This window comes from Solanum pennellii, chromosome 8 (assembly GCF_001406875.1).
Source record: "Solanum pennellii chromosome 8, SPENNV200".
Taxonomy (NCBI): domain Eukaryota; kingdom Viridiplantae; phylum Streptophyta; class Magnoliopsida; order Solanales; family Solanaceae; genus Solanum; species Solanum pennellii.
This window is the reverse complement of record NC_028644.1, coordinates 67366588-67386598: the sequence shown is the minus strand read 5'-3', so window position 1 is coordinate 67386598 and position 20011 is coordinate 67366588. Positions and strand designations below refer to the sequence as shown.

Genomic DNA, 20011 nt, shown 5'->3' with positions numbered 1-20011 from the left:
TTTTTATTTTTTATTTTACAAATAAAATCAATACATAATTAGTAATACATTTAGTGGCTAATAAAATTATACATTTGAATTATTTATAACTCATGTCTCTTCATCTTACTTGTAAAGTTTAATACTAAATATGAATCATGACTTTATATGCTTCATTTTTCGTAAATCTTATAAGTATTTAATTAATGTTTAAAAAATTATAATAAACAAATGTAATAATAAAATAAAAGAAAACAATTTTGTTTTGACGAAATCAGAGTTTGGATAGAACATCACTACTCCTAGAAAAGATAGAGAAAATTAAAACATCTAAAATATTTTCGACCTAATACAATATATTGTTATTTCAACATATTATTCCTTATTTCATTTACTTGACCACGGTGAATATTTTGTTCTAATATATACATATACAAAACAAATAAACATATTTTATATGTTTTAAAAAAGTCTATGATATCACAGACGAGAATAAATATAAATATTATCTATATATTCGATACTAACCTAAATATTATATATTTAATATTATTATCTTATAAATATTTCATATAATCGCGCGAAGCGCGAATAGTTTCACTAGTTAGTAATAATTGATACGATAAAGTAAATGGATACAAGTGAAATTAAAGAGAATAAATATATATACCATCTTCTACATTTTTGTTGCTACTGCTTGTATATCATATATCTTGACTTAGTTGCATTAGTTATGCGAGCAAATACAGTTGAAACATGATTTTATTTGTTGTGTAAACGAATATATTGATACATATTACATTTTTTGCGCAAACAAATATAATAGCTATACTCATTTCGCAAACGAATATATTGAATATAATCGTCTGACCATCAAATTTTGCTATGAATCATAATTACGGTAACTATTGTTTCATTTGATAATTAGCATCCACACTGGGCAACGGAATGGGATGTATCGGTACCGTTCCGGTTCGTCCCGGTTCGGTTGCCTACGGGACATTCCGAACCGGGACACGGAATACAACAGAACCGAGGTTTGATACCGGTGTACTGGTACCAGTTTATCCCGGTTTATTCCGGTCCGATTTTGATTAATTAATATTTATTAATTAATTTATATTATATTTATTAATTAATTTATATTATATTTTTATAAATTATAATTTAAATTTTATATTAAATAATAAATACTGCTCAAGTAACCCAACTATCCCCTATTAGTATTACATTAGTATCATATTCGAGATTTAGTTGAAACAGAACCCTTCCTAGAAGGTGGTTGCGAAAACTATGCACTCTACTAGTAGTTGTAAATTGAAATTGTAATTTATAATACAAATTTAAATAAATTAAATTGATATTTTTTTAATTTGTGTAATTGTTTTATCCTTATGTTTATTTAATTTTTTAAAATTACAAATTTAATTTATTTAAATTACAAGTTATAAATATTACTTATAAATTATAATATATTAATAAATAATAAGTAATAAATTATAAATTTCAAAAGATTTAAATCTTGAAAACTTAATTAGACTTAACTTGCAAACTTAATAAGTAAAATTTTTATTTAAAAAAATATCTTTAAAATAACTTAAGTAAAAAATTACATTATACATTTAAAACTATTAATTTAAACTTAGAAAAATAAAAAAATATTCATATTTTCGTAATTCAAAAAAATCATTTTTTGAAATAACTAGATGTGTCATCCCATTTATCCCATTTCGGTACGTTACAGTTCCATCTCGATATATAGTGGGATGGGACGGACCGAGTATCCGTCCTGGTAATTCCGGTCCGGTTCATTCCGATACCGATCAACAAATTGATCAACTCGTCCCGTTCCGATCAACGAATTGATCAACTCGTCCCGTTTCGATCCGGTACCGATTCGTTCTGATCCGGTGATCCCATTCCGATCCGTTGCCCAATCTTACATCCACACTATAGTGATTTTCCTCTTGTTTAATCTGTCTTGACATAGGTTATTGCAATCCAATAATGTTAAGTCAATTAATTTTGATATGTTCAAATTCAATCTATAAATAACCCGTCGATTTATTAATCAAACAAACACTACTCTCAACTACCTACCTAGTAGAATAGGGGCTATACTCTCAATGTCATTTGTTGTAGATAAAGATTGGTATGTACTTTACTTCCACTAATTTTGTCCAAAAAAGTCTTAGCTACATTAGTTTAGATGACTCTGATCAACATGTAAATTATGCTACTAAAAGCATTTTTTGCCCTTTTGTATTGTGAAGTCATTATAAGGTACGCAAGCATCATTAATATCAGATAATTTCTTTTTATTTATCTTAATTTGTTGGATAAAGATGTCTGATATTTGACTATTAAGGATATCAAACCCTTTGTTAAATTAAATTTGAACGAATCAAAATGAATTGAGTTTATAATAGATGAATCATTAATCCAACCTAATCGGTCTTATTCTTATCAAATTTTTAGGTTATCTTTTCACTAATAAATAAATAAGTAGAAATAAAAAATTCAAGTTAATGACATGTATTGTTCCTTTTGGGCTTAGACCTATAAGCTATGCACCCCATTTCAAGCCTCAAATTAAAAGTGCGTGTATCATGCGAACGTGAGTTATAATTTAAGTCTTATAACTTATAAAACCTTCTTCACCTTTTTCCCTCATTCTGACGTGAAATTTACCTAAGGTACTAGGTGCACTTTATTTTAAAAAATTGTCAGCATATAAATCTATCAATCCTGCATAATCCACACCTTCATTAGTTTGCCCTCCATTAGAAGTGTCACAAAAGTCAATTAATATGCTTAATCAAATATTACAAAAACTAAAAGTAGCGCGCATATATATATATATATATATATATATAATAAAGAATTACATGTGATACAAATCCATAAATTTATATAATAATAATCTTAATCTTATGATAATTATCACTAATTAATTAGGTTCCACAACTAGCTAGCAAGAGTAGCATCAAGGAAATGTGATAATCAAATTTAGACTTTAGTCGAAAGATGACATAATTAACTTTATTACTCTATTCTAGCTGCTAGTGCCTTAAGTTTAATAGCTCCATCGTGCATCATATTTTATTTTTTCTTCATAATATCCTACATTCAACTGCCGACAAATATATTATTGAGGATTAACTTATCTAATACATATGATCCGATCAAACTTATTTATCAATATGATCGAAATATATTTATTCACTAATTCTATTTATTATATGTACGTTGCTAGATTATACCTAAATATACAAACTTTATATATTTGTGTATATGTTCACTAATTTGTACGTGGAGTAGTTCCTCTATTATGTCCTATTTTCAGAAAATAAAATCGTGACCAACTCTAAAGCTACTCAACTAATTAAAATTAACATCAAACAGTTGTTCAGAGTATACTTTTAAATTCCCAGAAAGAAAGAATATCTATGAGTGTTTCGCTAAATTTATAAGCTGATCGAATTAGTTTATGTATCTCTTTTGACATATCTACGTTGTTTGTTAAATGATAGAAGTGTTTATAAATCAAACTCAGTTAAATGTCATAACTTTTTCATTTTCTCGAATATATGATTATTTGTAACTTATTATAAGCATTTTTTATTTGACCAATAGTTTATCATTTTATTTCCAATATCTTTTGCAATCTCCTAATATACTTTTCCTAACACATAAACTCCTAATTATTTTTCTATTCTATCACCATCTTACGTTCTTTTTATATATAAATATTAAGGACTTTTCATCCATTTAAACAGAAAAAAAACAAATGTCTATCAACGTATCTTACTAAACACACCAACTATTTACTATCAATTTCAACATTTTTTAAAACATTTTTCAAACCACTTGTCAAAACCCAAAAGAAAGAAAGAGAAGTGGGGAAATGGAGAAATTATAAAGAAGATATACAAAAAGTAAAAGTATCATTAATTATAATTTATAATCTCCTCATAATAATATACAAAAGATAATTTCTTATAATATACATATATGAATCCCACCAATAATTAGCCTTATGAAGTCTCCATCCTTGGCATAGGGAAATAGCACTAACATCACTACTATATAATATATTCACACAAATTATATATTATTATCATTGTTATTAATATTATTGCCTTTTTTTTTCTATTATGATTGGTTCATTTGACTGGTTGGTTGGTAGGTTGTCCAAAATTAAACCACTAAATTAGAAGTAAGGCTTCAACTTGGATTCTTCGAGAATTTTCTAAGTACAAGTACTAATAAAATGTGTACAATACAAACAAAATATAACACATGATACCTTTGTAAACATGCATGTAATTGTGGAAAAAAAAACTAAATTTAATATTCTTTGGTTATAATGTCTCCCATTCATGACTAATTTTGATAAATCATTTTTTGTTCTCCATGTCATATTTAGTGTTTAAGACCTCCAATTCAACATCATTGAAGCAATTATCAAAACCAAAGTCATGGATCCCAAAGTCTTGACAATCCAATAGCCAATTGAAATTTTCGTCGTCCCACGATGATGTTACGTTATTGTTGTTTTTGTTGATGATGTTATCGAAATTTTTTACTGAAAGTTCCCAAGATGAATCAATAAGAGGAGGAGCATCATTAGATTCCAGTAGGCTGTTGAGGAGTGGATCATTTTCGTTAAACGTGTCAAGAACAAGCTTTGATTCATTACAAGAGTTTTCAGACGAAGAAGCAGAAGAAGATGAGGTAGATGAATTTTCTAATTCCGAAGAAGTGGCTGCTGCAGTAACACTTGTACTCTCCGGTACAACCACTACCAGCTGATGATCATTCTTTTTATTTTGATCAGATTCTGAGATAATTTGATCAATTGGATTTTCTTCTTTTTTGAGTGGTTCATGTGTGACAGGATCAATCCCCATTTTGAGAAGCTTTTTCTTAATATGCGTGTTCCAGTGATTTTTTATCTCATTATCAGTCCTTCCGGGTAATCTTGCAGCAATCTTAGACCACCTAATCAAAATAAATTAACAATATGATCAACAACATATTTAGTATTGTATCACAAAGTGAAGTTTAGAAAATAAAAAATATACGCAGATTTTGTCCCGAAATAAATTAATGATCACATATTCCAATTATTGTGACAAAAAAGTTTGTGCATAGAATGGAGACAAATTAAAGCAAGATAAAGGAAAAAGAATTATTTTTAAGCCCACTTCAAGAAGACATGATATAGATTGATAAGATAAATAAACACTTCTTTTTGAAGCCAGAATGTTTAATATTATTGCTAGTACATTACTTGATAATGTAGGATTAATCATGAATGACTAAAATAAATAAAAAAAGTGATCAAGAAGCTTCATTTCACCAAAATTAAAATTGAGGGATAGAAATATAGAATTCTTTAATCAGAAATCATGGGATAAGATAGGTTGTTAGTTTACTTTTTTTTTCACAAAAAGTCTTGCACTTTAAAAAGAAAACTAATAAAACTTTTGAAATAGTTACATTTATTTCAAAAGAACATGTAACCCAAGAGAGAGTCGAGACAAAATGATAAAAAGCCCAAAATTAAACCACTAAAACTCGTAAGCTTGATTCGAACCAAGAGGGTCAAATCAACTAATGTTCGACATGTTCAGATATATAATTTTTAATTTTTTTAAAATTAAATTTATATATTTAGAAACTACGTAAATAAGATATTATATGTCATAATAGTTAATAATTCATAATATTAGAAAAAATATTTTAAAATAATCATGATCAACGAAAATATCCTTTGACTCTATCTAATAGTAGTAACTGACAAAAGCAAAATAATTAAAACAGATAGAGTAATTTGTGTTAGTCACAAGCCATTTCTATGACTACAGATCGTAGTGAAAGTTAATTTATTCCCAAATAAAGAAATATGACATCCTTTTGGGAAAGGAACCAAACATGACAATACGTAACGATACACAAACAGAGACAGAAAAATACCTGTTCCCAAGACGAGCATGGAGATCAATGACCAATTTCTCCTCAGCTTCACTAAGAAGTCCTCTTTTTAAGTCTGGTCGAAGATAATTAGTCCATCTTAAACGACAACTCTTACCGCAACGCCTAAGACCAGCAAGTTTAGGCACAGCACGCCAACAACATTGTCCATTTGTAAGAATAAAATTTATGAGTTTTTTGTCTTCCTCAGCTGTCCATGGACCTTTTTTCACTCCAAGTTTGTCACAACAAGGTTGTCTTCCCATCCCTATTATTATACTAACACACACAAAAATAAATAAATATAGTGTTTGCTAGAAAATTTGCACTTCTACCCACCTATATATATATATATGATGATGATTATATCCACCAACTTCAACTTTTGTTGTAAACTTTATTAGACACATATATTTCATTTTTATGAAAGTGTTATGGGGTATATATATATAGTGAGAGAGAATGTAAGATTCCATGACCCACTCAATGGCTTGTGACAACTACTCATGAACTACAATTCCTTTTATGGTGTTATCAACTCCACCTAAGAGAGTGTGATAGTGAATGATAGATGACCCAAACATCAAGCTAAAATTTCAAGAATTCCCCCACTCATTATTTTTCTGGTATTTGATATTCACTGACTCGACTGATTTAATTAAACTCATATCACATATTTGACATATGATATTTACTGACTAGAGTGGTTTAATTAAACTATCTCATATGTTTGATATTTGATGTTCGCTGACTCTATTCGTTCAGACTCGTATCACATATATGATATTTAATTCACTGACTCAACTGGTTCAGAGTCGTATCACATATCTGATATTTGGTACTTACTAACTCGACTGATTCCAATTCGTGTCACATATTTGCTATTTGATGTTCACATACTCGACTGGTTCAGACTAGTGTCACATAATTTGGTATTTAATATTCACTGACTCAACTGGTTCAGATTCGTGTCACATATTTGGTATTTGATATTTACTGACTTGACTGATTTAGATTTGTGTCACATATCTAAGGAAATGTTCTATATCAGTATATCTTTATCTAAAAATTACAGAAGGATTTTATTCGGCCTACCATAATCCGTGCTGATATTCATATTTTTTTCATGGACCATCTTGCCCCCACAATCTTAAAGATTTGTTCTTTTCTTTTTTTTTTAATTTTTTTTTCTTCCCATTTTCATACACTATCTTCCCTGTAATTGCACGCTTACGTTACCATGTTGTCATCAATACGTTTAATGCACCTTTCAAAACATGGGAAGTAATCTCATAATATGTTTAGTTGTTTACCATCATATCTTTAATTGTCGGCTTAATTACTCCAATCGTCCGATTAGTTTATCTTAATTAATCCAATCGTCCAATTAGTTTACTTTTGATGAGTTGTCAAATCATCCAAAAATGTAAAAAACTTATCATCGTCTTATTTAAAATATTAAAATCTTGAATTCGAATCATATGAGGTATTAAAATGAGTTTTATGGCTTAGGATAAGTGAGAGAGAGAGAGTTTAGATATAACATGATCACAATATAATTTTTTTTTTGTGACCGCCTTATTTTTTCTCATATATATATATTTCAAATATGAGAAAGCTATTATTGAGATTAATTAATTAGTTGTTGCTTAAAAATTATTTTTGATGCAGTGTTAGCCTTCTATTATGTGAAATAAAGACAATTTTAATCCAATTATATAAATTTGCGGACATAATTGATTTAAACTATTAACGAAGGACATAAATTTTGAATAATGCTTGGACTTTTTTTTAATTATAAGATTACACAAGAAAATTGTCGTTATAGTCTGTCTAAAACTGTATCCCACTTTCTTGCCAGTGCATCATTTTTCATTTTTTAACCTTGTTCAATTGGACAATAATATCATTCTCTTAATTTATTGATAGCCAAAAGAATTTATGAAAGTACTCTTGGATATGCCTATAAAAATTTCAATTATCTTATAATTTAAGAAAAGAATAATGTTTAACTTTGTATAGTAACTTGCAAGATATTAGTGTGAAAGAATTTACAAAACAAACATGAAACCTTTCATTTTTTTTTGATAACTACGGAGGGTAAAATTCTTTGCAGACGACTTAAATAGTTAATAAGATATTATAAGTGGTAAAATGATTTTATTGTAAAGATATCTACTCAGACTCAGTCTTTATTCGCTCCATTTAAAAGAAAAACTAATACGAAAAAAATTTAATTTATTAATCATTTTGAAAAAAGGAATTGATTGTCAAAAAAATCCTTAGCTAACATGATTTTCTGATAATTTGTTGTTAATATCCAATAATTAAATAGAATTAACGATGAATTTTTATTATTTAGCAATATAAAGTTTTATCTTTTATCATTCAAGACAAGAAACGTATTTTCATTTGTTTCATTTAGTTTTTATTATTCTTCCTTTTGGTTTAATTTCTATAGTTATATATATATATATGTTTATTTCACATTTTTTTATACTTAGTATGATAAGGCGGCATATTGCGTACTAGGAAGCCATTTTAGTCATACAAATATGGTGGAATGTCAATATCTTGTCCCCCAGATATGATTTTGTGGCTTGAACACAACTTTGAAGTTATTTTCAAGTATTTTAGGAGTAAATTAAATGACTGTCGACATAGTTGAAATTCCTTCGCACATAAATAGATATTTGAAGTTTGGATATCGTGAAAAAAAATTATATTAATGATGTTTGAGTTTTGTGAATAAAAAAATTATATTAAAAGTGTTACCTTTCTAAATATACCCTTCAATATGTGAATAATATAATATCGATTATTAAAATGAGAAAACCAAAAAAAAACATGAAAATTTAGTGTAAAACATACGAAAAAATAAATTCAAAATTAAATTCTTTCTGCTTGTTCCAAGTACCTCAAAAAATTAGTTACTACTATATTAAGAATTCTTGTTGAGAGAAAGGACTAATTAAGGGTAGTCCAGTACCCTAATTAAGCTTTCACTATGCACGAGAGTCACGTTAAGAAAAATTTAAAATTATATTAAATATATTTTATATGAAACTTATCGTATATTCTGCGAGGATATGGTTCTCTACAATTTAAAGAAAAATAGTAAATTAAGTCTCATATCATTACTTTGTCATCTCCATATTCATCTCGTCAAGTCATTGAATCTAATAACGAGCTAAAATAGCTCAAACATACACTTACATGATATAATATCTTATATTTTTACATCTAATGTATGATTTTCCAATAATTAAGACGAAATTTTATTCACACGTCCAATAAAGATACAAATGTCACTGAACCCATGCTTACAAGCCATATGTTAAATCACCACGAAACAAGTACAAATTAAACTTGTCATTACATCAATTAATTTTCGTGCATATATTATAAATCCTAACTTGCTATAAACATGACACGTGGTTAAAAATAAATATTGTGGAACATGAACAATATATATGATACGTACCTTAATTAATCAAAGTAATTAACATAAATAAATAGCCATATAACCACATTCAGATTTAGAGGTGTCTTAATAAGAAGATTGACACCACGAAAATTGCTAAATACTTCACACAAAAACAACATTAATTTATGTCTTAAAGAAACAATTAATTAAATCAAAGAGTACGTAATGATCAATTACGACTTACGAGTAATATATATTTGACAGGTAACAGAGGCGGAGCCAGGATTTTCAACAAGGGGTTCAAAATCTGTAGAAATAAATAGCCGAAGGAGGTTCGACATATACTATATATACCTATAAACTTATTTTAACCATATATAAATAATATAATATTCCGTCGAAGAAAGTTCGAATAAACCCCCTTTATACAAGGTAGCTCCGCCCCTGAGTTTAGCAATGACATTGTTAGTCTCAAATTAATCTTGTTTCCCTAATAGAGATCAGTTCCAGATTATTCCGTTGCAATTATTGATTACTCTAATTAATTGGATTGAAAATAAATTAATAAAACAGAAAATAATTTGGTTTAAGAGATCTTATCCATCATCCATTCTGTTGTTATATTATATTAATTATTTCTATAGTAAATATTTTTGGGTACTAGTACGTGTCGTAAAAGAGAGATAGCTAGAACAAAGGTTTATTCTCATCATTTTGTATTGTGTAACATATAATTGTTAATTAGGCACAAATAATGTTCTACTCCATTTGGAGTTGTTGAGTTCGAATTTAAATCTCATTTTTTTTAATTTTGTGGTTTTAATTAATATATTATATAAAAATTAAAATTAAAAAATTATTAAAAAGGAAAAAAATATTTATTTTAAAATACACTGAAAAGAAAAAGGAAAAATTACATAAATTAATACATTTTAAAAAATAATTACTGATTTTAGCGATACTTTTTGTTTATTACCATTTATAGCAATATGTGATAAATCTGTAATATGTATTAAAAGTGAATTATTTATGCAATATATTTGAATTATAATTGTTTTTGAAATATATTGTGTTTGTTTGGTAAAAAATGGTTACATTGTATTATAAGTGTATTAAAATGTGTGATAAATGTATTATCCATCATTAAAACTTGTATTATATGTGAATAATAAATTGTTCTTTGTAATATGTATTAAAATTGTATTATAAATGAATTAAAAGCGATCAAGTGAAAAAAAATATTGTTGCTATAAATGGTAAATATTTTATTATTATAGCACATTTATGTAAGTTTCCCAAAGAAAAATACGACAAATAAATTAAAACAGAAAATGTATGAGACATTAAACTACTACAGAAGAGACGTTTATAATAGTGACAATATACTTTTCATTTAGTGTTGTCGAAAATTAGTGCAATCACATTTAGAGTCACTAAAAATTTAATTAATTAATTGAGTAATATTCATGTACATAAAGTATTGATTATAAATACTCATATTTATTATGTATGACGATTTAAATTTTTTTATTTAGTAGCAATCTCATATATAATGAGATCAGCTGCAGTACTACAGGAGGACAGGTAAAAGCCCAAAATTTTGGTGTTTGACTTTCAGCTCTCATCTAAAATGACTATTGTTTCAAAGTTGACGTACGTACGTTATTTCTTCAACTTATTTTTTAATCTTGATTTTTTTTATATATATATATACCTCTTGCTACTAGAAAAATTAGGTGGTTTCAGAATTTAAATTCGATCCATTTTTTTTTGATAAAAATGATTGATTAGAATAAAATAGTATTTTTTAGAAATTGTACATGCGCCCTTTTGAAGCATATGAATGGTTTAAGAGTTTAAATTTATAAAAGTAGGATTTCAAAAAGATAGATATGAGATGGTTTTAGAATTTAAATTTAATGAATTTAATTGTTAAATTTGTTAGTATTACTTTTGTTGTTTCAACTTGTTTGGTCTTTCTCAATTTAGCATAAAGTTTAACAAAATAAACAAAAATTTTAAATTTTATAGTCTTAAATAAAAAATAACTACTTTTTTGATCTTATAATTCTTAAATATTTTTTATAAATTAAAATTTTAAAAGTTACTAAACAGAAAATAGTCATTTTTTGGAAACTAAAAAATCCCAATTCCCAAAAACACGTGGCAGATGACTTATAAAATTAGCTACCAATTTTATTATTTGCTACAAAATTTTTGTATATCGTCAATAACTAATTTCTTAATAATATGCATGCATCTGATATAGTTTTCCTTGTATACTTTTCCCCTTAAAAGAAACATTATTATATTATATTATATTATATTATACAAGTGTACATGGACGTCACCATCAAATACACCTACTATTATCATGTAATCTTACAACAAAATAAATAATCAAACACTTACATATATTTCACAAATTTGTATTTATCAAGATTGATTTAACTCTTTCCACGTATACGTTGGAGTTTATGGAAATTGGATATTGATTAATGAGCACAAACGTGAACCATTAAGCAAAATAAAAATAAATATTGAATTTGCACTTAATAGTGAAAAAATAAACAACAAATTAATGACCCAATTATTTGGAAACAACTAGAGGTGGAAAATAAATATGTTCTTGACTCAATCTTAATGGATTCAAAGCTGGTCAAATTCAGGGGCGAATCTATAGTATTAGATGCAGATTTTTAGAACGTATAAATTAACATTGTATACAAAAAAAATACTAATTGGATCTATTTGTAATGTAATGAGTCATTTAAACCTTTTCTACTTTTTGCTCTAATATTGTCATGAGATATTTCATGTGGGAGAAGAAAAAGGAACTGCATATATAAATGTGGAATTACTTAACATTTTGGAACTTTCTACTAATAATGATTTCTAGTTCTAAGTGCTGTCATTACTGTAAAAGTTTGTGAGCTCATCATGTAGCACAATGAAAATAGTCCAAACAATTGTAGTGTCTCTTTCTATATGTCACTTAAAAAGAGTGTTAAATAGGAGTATGGATTGAGCTAAACTTGAGAAATACTAAAATGGATTGAATTAAACCTAATAAAACTCGTGCTCTTATATTATGACTATAAAAATATATCAAATACAAAAAAAAATATTTTACAAATATAAATATGTATGTATATATATATATATAGTGTGTAAGATCATTTTTAAAGCATTAATTTGACAGATGAAACTTATATTTAAAGTGAAAGAAAAGTTAAGATCATGATTAGTGTTATTTTAATTCATCTGAACATCACAACTAAATTATGTTTCATTGTTAATTACTTTATAATCCCCTCTAATCCAAGAAATGTACATGCAACATTACATCATTATGGTTTAAGCACAATCTTAGAGAGACTAATTATCTAACTAATTGCAATCGTTACAAAATGTGGCTATAAATGTTTATTTAATTTCCAATTGTATTGGATATCCACTGTTGTTGGATTACACAACAAGATCAAGCAAAACTTAATTAACATTAACAACTAAAGCTAATGATGTCATTTATATGTAACACACACATCATTAAACCAAATAAAATACTCTCTTAAGTCTTAATTAACATGTGAATATTATTGTTTTTTCTAAGTTGTTTTTCTTTTTAATTTTATTTTGAAGGGTGTAAGCCCACTTCGAAAGTTCTCCAGTAAGGGCCAGATTAAAGTAAATACTAGAAGCTTTTTGATGATTAATTATAGTGCGCTTTACAAAGTTATTGTTTCACCCATTAATCGACAGATTAAAGTTTATCAAATTCATCATAATTATGCTTTCCTGTAAAACCTCTTTAAAGATTCTTACACAATCAATAAGGGACAAGTATATTTATGTAACACTACCCTTGATGGCATCAACAAGTAAACCAACAAAATGAAGTTCGAAGATCTAGGATAAAATATAAACAGACCATATCCTACTCAATAGTGTATTCATAATTTTCATTCAGGAGTTCAAATAATTCAAAATAATAATATTCATACAGTCCTTAAGAATCGAATCAGGATATTGGGTTTACATTTTGAATGAAAGCCCTCTAGTCCCTCTAGATTCACCTCTTGAAGTAGAGAGTTGCTTCTGATAAACCTTTAAAGACGCTACCCTGTCATCCTTGATGACATTTATGAAAATTGACATGACTACTAAATACTAAAGTTACTTTCATTACATTAATCTAACTAATTTGGTCATCCAAAATACATTTTTCTTCGATCTTATACTCAATCAAACACTACAATATGTATAAAATAAAAAATATAAGGACTTGTAATTTGTACACAGTATTTGGTCACTGTCATACCCTTTCAAATTAATCATCATTTTGCTAAAAGAAACATGAAGTCATAGGTAGGTAGGATAAGTAGAATCCATTGAATTTGGGTCTAATTTTACTTTGTGTGGATTGGTTAATGGTCACTCTCACTCTTCCTTGAAATTTGGCAGTTGAAAGGAAGTACAACTGAATCTTTGAAATGAGGTGCTCTTGTTGGATGAAGTTTCACCTAACCAATGCCTTACTCGACATTCTTTACGACTAATTCAATTTCATGCTACCAACATTTTTGCTTGGTGCTCTGATCAGATCTAAATTACGTCATGTAAAGTCCATAAGAAATATGAATACTCTCCCTATCAAAACTGAGAATATTTACTTGAAAAGCTTGGACAACTAGGAGACCAGGTTAGACTCTGAGGATCAACTTAATGGATTAATAGTTTCAAGAAACCCATCCATTAGTGCAAAAATAAGGGCTTCTAAAGGCTGGTCTGGCCTTCTTCCAAGCTTCTTTAACTGAAACAACAGCTTATAACTCAAAACCATATACAGTCCATTTAATCAGACACGCATTCGCAGATTCCCACCGCAGTTGATAACCATGCTTTCTGAGCATCACTCCTAAGAGCAAATCTAATCCACAATCAATTGGAACAAAATCCATGCAACCCAGTTTTCCGTGGCGCCATCTCTCTACTACAGCACTCGCCAATGTATCTACCCCAATATCTGGCTACTCGCCGATGAAATAACAAAGCTGATCATCACATCAGCAACCACTGAAATTAGACAAGCTAAAACGGCTAAAAGATGCAGATAGAAAGCAGTTTTAGCATAGCAAAACATCAGTCACCAGAAGGAAAGATAGTTGATACACATAACAATAACAAATCTATAAGAAAAGAAGACAGCTATAGTTTGAACCTAAACTTGGATTAGACACAATCTTGGAGAATGACTTTATACTCGATAAAAACAAGCTTACGGTAAATAACATGTTCTCTAGCAAACTTAAGAAATTCCTACGGAAAAAATTCCAAAAGCCCTCAATTATTTCCAGCAAACTTGCCCATCATTTTTGCAATAATAGGAGCAATCTTAGGATTTCCTTGATGCTTGGCCAAATTAGCTGGGTTCTTCATCACTGCAAAATACCAGGCCACATTCAGTAAGCGGACAAAGAAACTAGTGTCTCTCAAACATCTATAGTATGTGCAACATTAAGTCTACAAGGATGTGATTTTCCAAATCTATGCAAGTTACTATAGGCAATTTATCAGCAATTATTTCTAATCTTGCTAGAAACAATATATATAATCCTAGCTATACTTAGCACAACTGTCAATCTTCTTCTGCTTTACTCAAATAAAGGTAACTCATGGAAAACCACTAAGTCTATCTCCTCTTTCAAAAGCTTACTGAGAAAAAGAACAAGCAAAGAGATGGAGAGAATATGTTTACATACTCCTAGCCAAATTTATTTTGTTTGTCTGTAATTAATAGCTACTTGACTATCTGTTGTTGCTAATTAATTAGATATCCATATAGGAGATACAGAACAATCAAGCAGCTTGTGGACAGGTACTATTAAGTGGCATATATGTACTAAGGTAACACAGTGGAGAAAAAATTTATTGGAGGTGCTCAATTTTTTAACTAGAACAAAAAGGCGATGTTTCTAATAACTTCCACCGATTGGACTGGTAGCTAATAAGCTGGTGATAGCATCAATTTCCCTTACCATGTTTATACAGTGTTGATACTTACATGTGGTTTTTAATCATCAGACACTAACAAGCATGATAAGGAGATGTTCCAAAATATAAAGCATATATATTTGTCATTCAACTCAAAATGAGATTGATATGTTGCAAAGCTATTGTGAACTTTAGAGCAAGAGCACATAGTAAATATATATGATAATTGATAATCATCTTCAAGTGAAACAGCTGGATCACTTGTCAAGAAATGAAATGTCTTAATTATCAAAGCAAAATAGACAGGCTAAGAGGTGAGGACAAAAAGGAAAGTACCATCTTGCAGTGCAGCCATGACATCTGGATCCTTGAATGCCGCCATTAATTCAGGGTCCTGCTCCAGCCAAACAAAAAGGAAATTTTAGTCTCCTTGCAATGGACAAAAAGTGACTTAAAAGAATCATATTCTACAAAAAACTATACAAGATTGTTCTTTTTTATTTGAAATTAGTCTTCACCTAAGATAATACCTTTGTTCAAACATTTATACTAAGACCATAATTTGTTTCAAAGTAAACATACAAAAGTAGATTTACTTACATTCAGTATTTTGCTGTAGTCCATGTTACCGGGCATTCCTCCAGGTGCGGCCCCAGGCATGCCTCCGGGCATTCCTCCAGGTGCAGACCCAGGCATACCCCCTGGAAAGCCTCCGGGCATGCCACCTGGAAAGCCTCCGGGCATGCCACCAGGAAAACCTCCGGGCATGCCACCAGGAAATCCAGGCATGCCACCAGGAAAGCCTCCGGGCATGCCACCAGCTCTCCTACTTGATGATTCTTCTTGCTTCTTGGCCTTTTCATAAGCAGCCTGAGATGTAAGGCATAACCAAATATTAACATGCAGAAAAGATCACACACGAGCATAAAACCAAATAAGTAACTAAGGTTTACCTGAGCTTCAGCCTTTCTTCGTTGTCTCTCACGCTCAATCTTTCTATCTTCTCGTTCTTTGCGCAACCTATCATATTTCCTGCGGTGTTCTTCAATTCTATGTGCATTTGGCTCAACCTGTGACAGACAACGCATAATCACTTGCAAAAGGTGAAAATTGCCCCTTCAACAAGATAACCAGGGGGCTGACAGTACCACCATAAATTTTTTATACAAAGAAAAGGCCACCAAGCACTACAACTTAATCACGTAGATGTTATGAGATTATATCACAGGAAGCAACCTTCTTAAGCACAGCACTTATTTCCTCATCATAGTCCAGCTTTGAAGCCACATGAAGATCCTTAGCAGCTGCCTCCCACTGTCCCAGCATGGCTCTGGCAATGCCACGAGATTTGTAACCTTTAGCAGAATCTGGATTTAACTGCAAGAACAGCCCAGAGTCCATGATATATTGAACACAAAATTGGTCCAATTTTTCTTTTTCCATTGTCATGCAGGACAAAAGAAAACATCTTTTTCCTAAAATCTTGCTATCTACTTTTTCAAAGTGTTCCTAATATTTATACACTGTTTGCCAGAAGCATTTAACCAGGGGTCAAAACAAGAATGATTTCTATAGCTACCACATTTAGACATTCAAAAATAGGAAAATGAAGAACAATTTGGGAAGACTATAATGTATTCAACCACATGCCCAAAATGGATTAACTAGGAAGCATGCAAATCTAATGCCTACATGACTCCATGTCTGCCTCAAGAATGGAAGAGCACGTAAAGAAGATATGTCTGATAAATTATTCAGGGTATCTTCCATATAAAGCCCGCAAGAAATATTACTCAGTCAATGACATTCTCTTAATATTTTCTTGATGAAGTCATCCACTGCAATTATTGAGGGAACTTATCAAAAACTAATTGTATAATTAGAAATGTATACAGAACAGAGACAACATCAGGTAAGCAAATCTGAGAGCAAGATCAACCTCCAACGCTGCAGTTGCATCTCGTATGGCAGCGTTTGGCTTCTTCATCTTGATATAAACACTAGCTGTGTAAGACAAAAAGAAAAAACAGTGATTCGTTGAATGCAAATGAATACTCTAATTACAAAAAAACATCAATAAAATCCACTTTGAAAGCATTTGGTAAACGTACCTCTAGTAGCATACATAATTGCTGATTTAGGATTGAGGAGAACTGCCTTTGTAAGATGCTCAATTGCATCTTCTAGCTTACCTGATGAACACCAACAACAAAAGTGAGAGGGATCATGTTTACTGATTTTGCGAACATGAAGACAGGCATGCCAATATTTAGGCATTGAACAACGTCACCTTCAGAAATTGCTTCCATGGCCTGAGCTTTGGACTCCTGAGAAGCATCACGGCTTTCTTCAGTCACCTCCACAGAAGGGTCTCCCATCTAGAAAAAACAGATTTGAAATGTTAAAAATAAACATGAACCTTCAAAACCCAAAACATAAAGAAAATGTCAAATAAGTCGGATGGCAAACCTTCTGTGGCTCATCATTGTCAGGTTCCACAGTGTCACTCTCATCAAGCTCAATATCAGATTCAATTATCTCAGGCTCCTCCTCTTCTTCAACTGTCTCTTTCATATTAGCATCATTCTCAGCATCATCCATCTCATCATCACTCGCATCCACCGCATGAGACTTCTGCATAGAAAACGTTAGATCAATAGACAATAAAAATCCAGGGAGGGGTGTATAACTTTCCGGTTACCCTATATTTAATGAGAAACCACAGAGTATACTAATACAGTAACTAAAGAAACCATATAAAGTTGAAACATGCAGGTATTTAAGGAAACCCATAATCAGATCAGTTGATGAATCATCTGCATCTCAACCCCATGCTAGTTGTGTTCTGCATCTAAAGATATTCAGTCTATTCAACCCCATTTTACTGCAGTAACAGTCGGTAATTTGCCTTCCAAGGCATATCAGAAGTTTAATAAACCTCAAACTTGCCTATGTGGAGCTAAATAAGTCTAACAACTCAGCCCTACCCCCAACCATTTTGAATCTCTTGCTTCTATAATATACTAATTCTTAATTCCTTGAGACCGCAGAATTTTTTAAACAACTTGCTTTCATATGATAGGACTAAATTGTTCGGAAAATAATTGTACATGTTCAGTAGTATCCAAATATCCAAACACACAATTTTAAGAGTCATCGATCTTTTTTTTGGGGGTGGGGGGTTGGGGGTTGGAGGGGGAGGTGTTTCCCATCTCGTGTCCGGTACACACATTGGAGTCAGACTAATCCGTATTCGTGCTGAGTAGGTCGCCATTCAGGGTTAGTGCTCCCTGCCAAGGATTTTTCCATATCTAGGCCTCGAACCCGAGGAGGTTGGGCTTTGGATTGATCCAAAAACAAACTTTTTTGTGCAACCTAGTGTATATTCATAGAAGTTATTAAATGAAGCTCTTTAATCTTTGACCTAGAAGATTTTAATTACCCTAACACTATTCCAAATCACATGAGTAGTCGTTAGACATAAATAAGAGACATCCCTGGTATATATATATTTAGTGATTCGAGCGTTTCTTTTATTAGTTTTAATAATAATAAACTTCTGGTTAAGGGAGGATAACCACAAACAATTATATTAAGATTCCCTATTGGTGATTGTACAGCAACTTTACTCATCAGAAACAATCATTTTTTATTTACTTTTTTTTAACCGTGGTGTCCAAACCAACTTGCCCGCACTTCTGACTAATTCCACGAGCTACAAGCCACCTCCCACCCGCAACAAGTACAAGGTAACTAATGGGGGAAGAAATCACCAAGAAGTACAAGGTAACTAATGGGGAAAAAATCACCTAGTATTTTTTAATTGTGCTGGGATTTGAACCTCAGGCCCTCATTATTTTCAACCCACTTCATTGACCATTACATCACACTAATTCTAAGTAAGAAGATAATGAAGCAAGGAAAATACCTCTTTGTAATCGCCGGTGTCATAAGCAGCCGGAGGAAGTTTAGCACCGAGACTGCAAAAACAAAAAAATCAAACAAATGAATCGACATTAAGTTCACTCATCCAAAACTACAGTAACTGAAAGCAAAGTAGCGATCCGTCATCCATTCATATGTTCATAATAGCATAAGATCATGGAAAAAAACGAAAATTACTGTTCTCAAATGGAATTAAACAGCGTACTTACTTCTCAATGTAGTCACGGAAAAATGAAAGAGAAGGATCGGAGAGAATGGAAGGATTGGATTTGCACTGTTCGACGAATTGCTTCAGTTGATTCAACTTCATCGGGTCCATAGCTTTTTCCGATTACCTTCAAATACGATTACTACAGATTCAAAAAAAATTATAATTGTAGAAACTGTAAACCCTAGCTTTTGGTAGTGAGGCGAGGAAAATGGAAGGGGACTGGAGCTGACTAGGTTCTTCTAGTAGCTTCTATTACTGGATAAACTCTTTGTTCCGTTTTATTTGCTTTGTTATATTTTCATTTAAGTCGATTTTTTGGGATAATTACGATAAAAAATATTGCTGAAGTATTCAATTTTAAAAATCTCATAGGTAAATAGTAAACAAATTATCAAATGTGTGTGCGCTTTTATTTGAACTATTAACAAATTATTTCTTTTTTCTATTTTAAAATATCATTGTCATGTATGTAGAGA

The 20011-nt window shown here is 30.3% G+C and overlaps 2 protein-coding genes across 3 annotated transcripts; both read right to left on the bottom strand.

The window, feature by feature from the left end:
- Window positions 1-4211: 4211 nt before the first annotated feature.
- On the bottom strand, window positions 4212-6353 carry LOC107027983 (protein ODORANT1). The gene is made up of 2 exons (XM_015229033.2): window positions 5962-6353; window positions 4212-4983 (listed from the first exon to the last, which is right to left on the bottom strand). The coding sequence occupies exons 1-2, from the start codon at window positions 6222-6224 to the stop codon at window positions 4380-4382; spliced, it is 867 nt and encodes a 288-aa protein (XP_015084519.1). The 5' UTR covers window positions 6225-6353; the 3' UTR covers window positions 4212-4379.
- Window positions 6354-14493: 8140 nt separating this feature from the next.
- Window positions 14494-19806, bottom strand: LOC107028728 (FAM10 family protein At4g22670). 2 transcript variants are annotated; one of them, XM_015229906.2, is made up of 11 exons: window positions 19534-19806; window positions 19308-19359; window positions 17849-18010; window positions 17670-17757; window positions 17491-17571; window positions 17319-17383; window positions 16616-16756; window positions 16333-16449; window positions 15980-16249; window positions 15716-15773; window positions 14494-14826 (listed from the first exon to the last, which is right to left on the bottom strand). In XM_015229906.2, exons 1-11 carry the CDS (start codon window positions 19641-19643, stop codon window positions 14729-14731), a joined length of 1242 nt encoding a protein of 413 aa, XP_015085392.1. In that variant the 5' UTR covers window positions 19644-19806; the 3' UTR covers window positions 14494-14728. The 2 variants fall into 2 exon arrangements, with proteins under 2 accessions (XP_015085392.1, XP_015085391.1); XM_015229905.1 differs by having other exon boundaries at window positions 17849-18013; window positions 19534-19805.
- Window positions 19807-20011: the final 205 nt, after the last annotated feature.